The 8626-nt window shown below is 40.0% G+C and overlaps 1 protein-coding gene across 1 annotated transcript; it reads left to right on the top strand.

Moving 5' to 3' along the window:
- Window positions 1-446: 446 nt before the first annotated feature.
- LOC139731302 (diencephalon/mesencephalon homeobox protein 1-A-like) lies at window positions 447-7869 on the top strand. The gene is made up of 4 exons (XM_071642190.1): window positions 447-576; window positions 5516-5691; window positions 6724-7192; window positions 7496-7869. Exons 1-4 carry the CDS (start codon window positions 447-449, stop codon window positions 7867-7869), a joined length of 1149 nt encoding a protein of 382 aa, XP_071498291.1.
- The last annotated feature ends 757 nt before the right edge of the window (window positions 7870-8626 follow it).

Here is an 8626-nt window from a genome sequence, read left to right as displayed (position 1 = left end):
TGTTTAATCTACTGATTCTGATTGGAAGTAATTAGTATGAGCATTGTGGCTTGTAGGCTTTAGAGGAGTAAGTCGCTTGGAGGGGGCGCTGCGGTGTGGTTGTAATCGCACGTGCATTTATAATACTTGTTGAGTTCCTTTCTGCTACCAATCGGCCGTGGCGTGTTCGAGGGGCGGTCATTTATCCACCAACCAGCGGTGGGTATACGCACTCTCTTCCCATCTCTCAGGCGACTTACAAACCACCGGTTATCTCATGCGTCTCACAACCAGTCACATTAATATCCGCATATATACCAAAGTATCTACTGTTTACGTCATTTGAATACCAAACCTAGTGCCTTGATTCTGTAACAGCGTGGAAAGAAAGCCATTTTCGAGCTTTGTCTTATTTTGTCTCCCAACACCACCATCACAGCGCCTTACGTGCCTAGAACCAGGCAGTCATGCAGCACTTCGGTGGATACAACCCGGCGGCTCTGGGCGCCATGTACAGCATGCACCAACAGGCTCTGCAGATGCAGGCCGGCTACCGACCCTCGACTCACGCCCTCTCTCTGGCGGAGCGTCTTGCAGGTTAGTACTCGACGCCCGTGAACCACGGGGTAAAATAGAGCTATATTTACATCATCCAGTCGGTTGAATAACTTGTTGATTCTCTCAAAATGATAGACGGCATACTTCTCTTTCTTATTCAACAGATCGTGGAATAAAAAAGCAGATGCACTTTACGAATTTCACCTTCATTTGAGAAGATCTCTTCATGCAACTTTTGTGGCAATCAACTATACGTTAATGTGCGTATACTAAAAAGCAGTCACAACGAAAGCAAGTTCATTTCTTGTGCTTTAAATCAAAAGGTTAGATAGTTATCTAGGAATTAACACGCTCAATGTTTCATTTCATCAGGCACCACACCCGATTAGATTAAACTTGTATCTACTTTAGAAATATTTGTCGCTGTGTCAGCAGCATTCAAACATAAGATTATTTTGTGATGACGCATCGGCGAAAACTTTTGTTGTTTGTTGATCATCAATCACGTGTGCCGTACTTTTCAGTGATAACGATCTTTATAATGGTTCCTGGAAGAGTCGTATCGTTGTGTAAATTTTGACAGAATCATCACAAACATCAATGACATTGTTGTAAACAAATATTAAGTTAAATATGTATGCTTCATTCACCGATTTTGGGTTAAATGTGCATTACCGTTCTGTCTCCTCAGAGAGGGAAATGAAAAAATTAAACTTACCTAACTGTCCGATGCGGAATAAATTGTGCTTGTATCTCTAAATACCTTGGGGGCTTTGAAATTCAAATGGATATTCAAACAGTTGTTTTCATTTTACATTAAAAAATCGAAACCCACGAAACCTCTGAAAAATTACTCAAAACATTTGCAGAAGAAAATTTCTCTATCTTTAAAATTTTGATTTTCAAATTCGTATTTGCATGTGTGTGTGTGTGTGTGTGTGTGTGCTACCGTAGTTTGGTATACTAAAAACATAATTTGCTTTTAAACCGACGATGTGATTTGGTTACGTTATCATTGTGTGTTTAGTCAAAGATGCAAACTTTTTCATTCATTCTTTCATTTTGTACAAAATATAAAGCAATACAATCATGACAAAAACAGATAATGTTCAGACCAGGACTCATGACAGGCTTGGAACTCATATTCTTACATTAAAAAAAAAAGCACATTGACAACTGTGACATGTCGAAATATTTATCTGAAAGACACACACAAGCACAAAATAATCACAACAGAATATGCATATCCATAGTTCATTTACAGATTGACAGAAGACATAAACCTAAAATATGCTGTGAAATTATGATAAAAAAGAAAAGCATTATCCCCTGTTGATTCATAAAACGTTAAACAAAAACTAATAGAGGCAACTCGCACATATATTTCTTTTACTATCGATGTTGTCGTTTTTAGCTGGAATCAGGAGAGATAATATTGGGTCTTGATGTGTTAAGTGTTGTCTAACTATAGATTGGATAAAGTGTGGCTATGACATTACAGCTGTTTAGAGAAATGTAAAAATAGATGCCCTACCAAAATCTCATTAGCAAATTTTGGAAAGGGCTTTATACTTCTCCGTTCCGCCAAGATGACGCAATATTTTCATTTGATTTTTTTTTCAATTAAGGGTCAAAAACTTTGTCTGTGTAAATACCATGTCGATTGTTCACAACAGCATATTCTGATCAAGATTGTTTTAAAGGTGCATTTAGATATTATATGCATGCATAAGCCATAAATTCTTTGTAAAAGGGGGATAAGTCTAGGATGTACTTGAAATTAGTTTTGTTTTCCAAACTGTTCATTACAAATTAAGAGTGGAAGCTGTCTATTCGCAGACGCATAATGTAATTTCTATACATAAGCTGGATGGCAACTCAATTCAATTTTACCTCAGAAACATCGAATCTCAATTCTGATTTTTATCTAAGCCTGATGTAGTTTATGTTCACGCTAATATCAATTTATAGTGGCTGTTTTATATACGTCCTACATCTAGCTGGTTCTCTCTCCGAGATACGTATTCGCGAAATAGATCTCAAAGTGGCGTAAAGATTTATCTGCAGACAAGTTTGAGGGGTAAACGAAATATAAGCAGAATTAAAAAGAAAATGTGTGTGTGTTTTCGGATTAATGAAATCAAAATGGACTCACACATCTAACTTCTTATTACACTGTTGTGTGTGATTGTCTGTGATTTTGAGTGGAAACGTAAATTACGAGGAAATTATGACATTCTATCGTCTCGAAAGTACAGTTACATTCAATATTGGAGTGCAGTTGCGTTGAACTATCTTTTCTTTTAAACTCTTCAACTCTTAAAGTCGGAATTGATTTCACACCAGAAGCCTCGTCTTGCCCTCCTCGTGTGTCCGTATGTGTTATTACATCATCAAAACTTTCCGTTTGTAATGCCTTGATTACAAGCGGGAAAATGTTTCATCATTCCATCATTTTGGCGCAATGTGTGATAATGCCAGCAAGACAATTGAGGAGGAATTGAAATTCAAGTAACTGATCCCTAGTAGGATTGTCCATCCATAAACATGAATTACAATGAAACAAAAGATGGTGAATTCGGAAAACTCTGCAAAGTCAGCATTTCTATTCCACATTCAAGAATATTTATGCTTTTTTTTTTTAAATGTCCTTCCTTTATTTTCCTCATCCCTCGTAAATTGTGCGTCTTTTTTTGGAGAAAAAAAAATGGACGTCGGCGCTATGAATTTACCGACACAAAGAAAGTGATTGTAAGTTGGAAACTGTCGCTGTGTTCGACAGGTGTTAGCGGTCGAAATCCAATGAAATTCTAAACCCCTTATGGCAGGCTTAAATAATATTAAGCCGGTTTAATCCGACCCGATTTAAGCCTAAACTTATTAATCAGTCTCTTCATGTGTAAGAAAAAGGAGCGAGGGTGAAACAAGAAGAGGGGCTGTAAGCGGTTTTCAATGGTCTTGTTTCATGCCCTGCAAGTCGTGCGTTTGATACACCTCGCCATATGCTCAGCACGTTTTTCGTCTCCGGATAGCGGAAAAACGCCTCGCCGATCAGCGGTACTGCCCGCTGCAAGATTAACCCATGGGACCATGCCGCACATCGCAAAACCGTTGCGTTTGAGCAGTGGATAGCTTTATTGCCCATTTTTCCCCGCTGCTTTTTTTTTTCTTCTTGTTCCCTTTTTTTTTCTTGAAAAGGGGTGGACACTTGTGCGTTTTTCTTCTCCTCTTTCAGTCTTCTTTTTTTTTTTTCGTGGAGTAAATAGTGTCGAGTTTGATTTCAGAATCGCTTAATGCGCGTAGATTGTTGGCTTTTGTGCAACGATATCGGTTGTTTGGCGGGGGTGCTGTATGTATCTTGATCATTGTAAAGCTGATGTAAAGATTGCTAATGGGCGAGTGATTTGTGTTGGGTGTGCCCATGGTCCCACTGCGAGAAGGCGACATGTCAGAGTAACATGTACATCGTGACTCACGTCAAGGGGCAACCTGACACGTACTTGTGGCAGGGAAAGGCATGGATGCAGGGTCGTGCAGGGCTAGGCGAGGGGGTAAAAAAAACCCACAGATGAATGGTATGAACCATGTAGAAGAATGGAATGACTAATCTGAAAGAGACAACTACTTGATTAGCAGGAGGAGTACTAGGGATATGGTTTGTATTGGGTCGGCGATGATAGGAGAGATGTATCGGCTACGGGGCTGGACTGGAGATTGATGCATCCCTTTCAGTGTGTTATCCCCACCCTCTTAAAAATTACAACATTGTCTGTCCACAGTGAATTAATATCATCAGTTTCAGTGACCATCCCCATAAGCAAAAACAAAACAAAACATATAAAAAAAAGAAGAAACACAAAGCTGTTTAGGTAAGTGGAGAAGACCCTTAATTCTCTCAAAACGTGAAGAGTTGAATAATTGAGGAATTTTGTCATGGTGATACGATGTAATCGCTCTGATTGTGGTGGTGTTAGTTGCACAGGAAATGGAGTTTCCCGCGTCACACAAACAACGACCATGGGGGGAAATCTGGGATGAATTGGCTGAGAAAAGCCTTCGACTTGCTCAATTTAATACCCCGCCACTAATGAATTGGATGATTGATTGGTGTCGTTAGCAAAGCCGCAACAAGCAGTCATCACTACATCGTTTATGACGCCTTGATGGATCAGGAGCTCTCAGTTTTTCTCTTTTAAGTATAATACATTATCAAGACCGACATGAGATCAATCTTAGGGCCTCCCCAAATCTCAACAATTACCATTACCAAGCATTGAGATGTTGTGGTATTTTACTGTAGTGTTACTCTGACATGTCGCCTTCTCGCAGTGGGACCATGGGCACACCCAACATGTCAAGGTAAAATCTTTAGACGTTACAGACGATATGTTTATACTTCCATCAAACAGTAATTGTATTTTTTTCCTGATTATGCACGTACATACTGTACTCTCTTACTCAACTCCATTCACATGCACACACACATACACACACACACACACACACTTACATGATATATATAATGTATATGTCAATTTGTATAAGACATTTATATAAACCATCGGAAAGAATATATTGGTTAGTAATGCTGTAAATCCCACAATGTCTGTCATCGACGTTAATATCACATCATTTCGCCAGGTGATTTCGTACAACGATCAACGTCAATGTAATATCGGCACATAAAAGGAATTACACCATCCTATCGTTCATTTGTGTATAATTATTTTCACTGAGTGGGAGACGGACATTATGATGGGCTAATGAGCCTTCACTGAATTAGATTAGAATCCCTCAAAGGCCGTGTTAAAAGATGAAGAATCGTTGGTACTCGGAGGAATTTAGAGAAAGGGAGGGAAAAAAGAAGAGAGAAGGTTCAGAGCAGAGAGAAGGGAATTTGGTGAAGCGATCGAGACACCTTCGATTTGAATAATGCATAATCATCTCCCTTCCTCTCCTTTCATTGTTCCCAAAGCAGACATCATCTTGGAAGCGCGCTACGGGGCCCACCGCAAGCAACGGCGCAGCCGCACTGCGTTCACCAACCAGCAGCTCGCGGCGCTCGAGAAAACGTTCGCAAAGACGCATTACCCGGATGTTGTCATGCGGGAACGACTGGCCATGTGCACCAACCTGCCTGAAGCAAGAATACAAGTGAGTCCAACAAGAGTTTTAGAAGAGCTGAGCTTGATTAAATGGGACGAAAATAAAGTTTAATCACTGGTTTGTTGATAAAATATGAAAGTGTGTCCCTTTTATTCGAGTATCTGTCCGATTTCACTGTTCTCATGGTTCTTATGGAATGGTCACATTGCGAAAGAAAGTTACGGCAAGTCGACAAACATGCGCAACATTTTTTTTTTTCCAGCGTCGCTTTATCTTTGGCGAGCACATTTTGTATCATCACCATGTCGTCTTTTTTTTCATTTTGTTTCATGACTATACACATACATCTAATTGCAAATTTAAAAAAAAAAATCAGCAAAATGGTCAAATGGTCAAATTTTCTTTAAGAACATCGGATGAAAGGATTTCTATACCTTTATTCATGATCATAACAGTGTTTTCCATCCGATTGTTGGCAATCATGTCACGATGTGTTTCTCGAGACACTAGCAATGTTCAAATGTTTCCTACACTGCTCCACTATGCTTAGTGGCGATGATTATGAAAATCACTTTGTTCTGTTTCAAAGGTGTGTAAATAAATTACCACAGTGCATGATTTTCCTTGGGAATTTAGAGAACAGAAGTTTGTTGAAGATCATTCAGATGACATGTGTTGTAATTTAACCGTCGGCCACCAAGAGCAACTTATCGAAAGATGACGTTTAAAAAGAAATGTTTGATCACCACTTCGTATTAAAATATTCAGCCAATCATACGCTCATGCTCTATCGACCCTATTGTTCATGTATCAGCTCAAGTCTTTGACCAAATTCAGAGTTACTTCCGCCATTAGACCATGCTCAGGGTTTTAGTAAAGCACGTTGAAATGCATACATTTTGCCGTTTTGTTATTGATACGTCTTATCTAGATTTGAGAAGTAATAGAATATTTTTTTGGCGACGAAATTGTTGTCATTGACACTTGCCAATTATGTGATGTATAGTAACATATATTTATGCTGTAAACGTATTATCATTTATCTCATACATACAACAAACCATGTTCGTATTATGACAGGTCTGGTTCAAGAATCGACGAGCAAAGTTCAGGAAGCAGCAGAGGAACAAATCTATCAACGACTGCGACGACGATTCCCACAGCAATGCCGACAAGACGGAGACCGAGTCGATGGCACCCGAGACCACAAAACTCACTGACGAAGACCTCGACGACAAGTGCCGACGACACCCGACGGAATTCGGCCGTGACCACTTCCGCAGTGCTATGATTTCTTCGCACTCCGATGATGTCATATCAAGGGACTGCGATGTCGATGTCGATGTAGATGGAAGTGAAAAGGACGATGACGAGGAGGAGGACGATGTTCGCGGTACTGAGAGTGACATGGAGAAAAATCGGAGCGACGAGAGGACGCGGTTGTCGAAGAAGGAGGACGACATCGATCGGTCGTCGATTTGCAGCGGATCCAACGAGAAAGACGGGGACTCGTTTTCGGTTTCGTCACCGGCTTCTACGTCTCAAGACAGTAAGTTTCTTTGTTTGTTTATTTGTTTATTTATTTTTATTTTTTTCACAGCTCCCTTTCCGTCAATGATCACCATTCATTTGCCGAATGATTTTTTTTTCATCTGCTGGTACAACGTGATCATGGTGACATGCATGTACACAATAATAATTGATTATAATGAAATACAAAAGTGATTACAAGTGAAAATTTAATTCGAGTTTGTCGGAGTGTTCATTTTGTTACCTTTCTTACTAATATCGTGACTTCAGTGTTTTCGCTTTGGTTTTAAGCACCTTTTATATCTCACATTTTACTCTCCAGAAGCAACAGACAAATATGAGACGAGCTCGGCTTCGGGACTCGAAACGATCACGACCAAGTCGGCTCTGAACCTGCCTGCTTTCCGTCCCCCGTTTCTCGATGTCAGCACTGGCGGCTTCTTCCCGCGATCGACCTTTGGAGCGCCGCTCGGCTATCTTCCGGGCTTCGACCGTCATCCCTCCATGCTTCCCGCGGCCTTCTTCAGCGCGCATCATCTACCGACAGCCCTGAACTGGCCTTCCGCGCCCTCAGTGTTGCACTCGGCGGTCTCTTCCCCTGTCGTGGGGCACAGCGTGCACGCCAGCAGCATCGAGAGTCTACGCATGCGCGCTAAGCAGCACGCTGCTGCTCTCGGCGTAAACATGAGTGACTAACATTGAACACGTGATAAGGAATTGCTTCATTTTCTTTCGGGAATGCAATTCTTACATTGTAATTTGAGAAAATATTCGAAAAACTATTTCACAAAGGAGGGAGAGAAAGAGAAAGACAGTTGCCAATCTGTCACTAAGACCACACTGATCTACCTATGTCTTTGTGACCGCCACTCGATATTGGACATTCTGTGATTCATCGCACGATTTTCTAGGTCACATAAAAGTTGACGTAAATCACCACTTGCTTGCTTTTAATGTAATGTTCCATTCACATAATAGGAAAATAATGTCAGAGTTAATAATGTACATTAAGAAGAGTTTGTTTTTGCTAGAACACCTCAGACCTTAACAACTTCTTTAAAAAGTTCTCCTGCTGTTGTTTTCTTCTTTTAGTGTAATTTAGAGGAAAGGGATACTTTTTGACCGCTTTAACTGCCACTGAATATTTCACATATCATCTCGTACAAAGAGTTTATATCAAACTATCTCTGGGAAAAAAAAAAGAGAAATCATGCTAGCTTTTCGTTCTCTGCAGAAAAAGAGCAATTAGTGTCGTACTTTTAGACAGTTGAAGATGAAGAAGACCGAAACCACACGTTTAGTAACTTTGGGGGAATTGATAGCTAAAAATATCATCGAGCGTTTCTTTGTTACATATGTTTGTTGATTATTTTGTAGTCTTACAGTTACGGCTGTAAGTGATATAATCTATCTAAAAGTTATTCTTGTGTGAAATATAATTTCGTCCGTCAGA

The sequence above is a fragment of the Diadema antillarum genome, unplaced genomic scaffold, assembly GCF_040938485.1.
Source record: "Diadema antillarum isolate AM-2024a unplaced genomic scaffold, OU_Dant_1.0 seq00000368_RagTag, whole genome shotgun sequence".
NCBI classification, from domain to species: domain Eukaryota; kingdom Metazoa; phylum Echinodermata; class Echinoidea; order Diadematoida; family Diadematidae; genus Diadema; species Diadema antillarum.
Note: the sequence above shows the minus strand (reverse complement) of the source record. Positions and strands in the feature narration are given on the sequence as shown.

Coding starts and splice junctions, on each gene's coding strand:
- LOC139731302 (XM_071642190.1), top strand. CDS start 447: ATGCAGCACTTCGGTGGATACAACCCGGCGGCTCTGGGCGCCATGTAC. Junction 577..5,515: donor TCTGGCGGAGCGTCTTGCAG/GTTAGTACTCGA, acceptor TTCCCAAAGCAG/ACATCATCTTGGAAGCGCGC. Junction 5,692..6,723: donor TGCCTGAAGCAAGAATACAA/GTGAGTCCAACA, acceptor GTATTATGACAG/GTCTGGTTCAAGAATCGACG.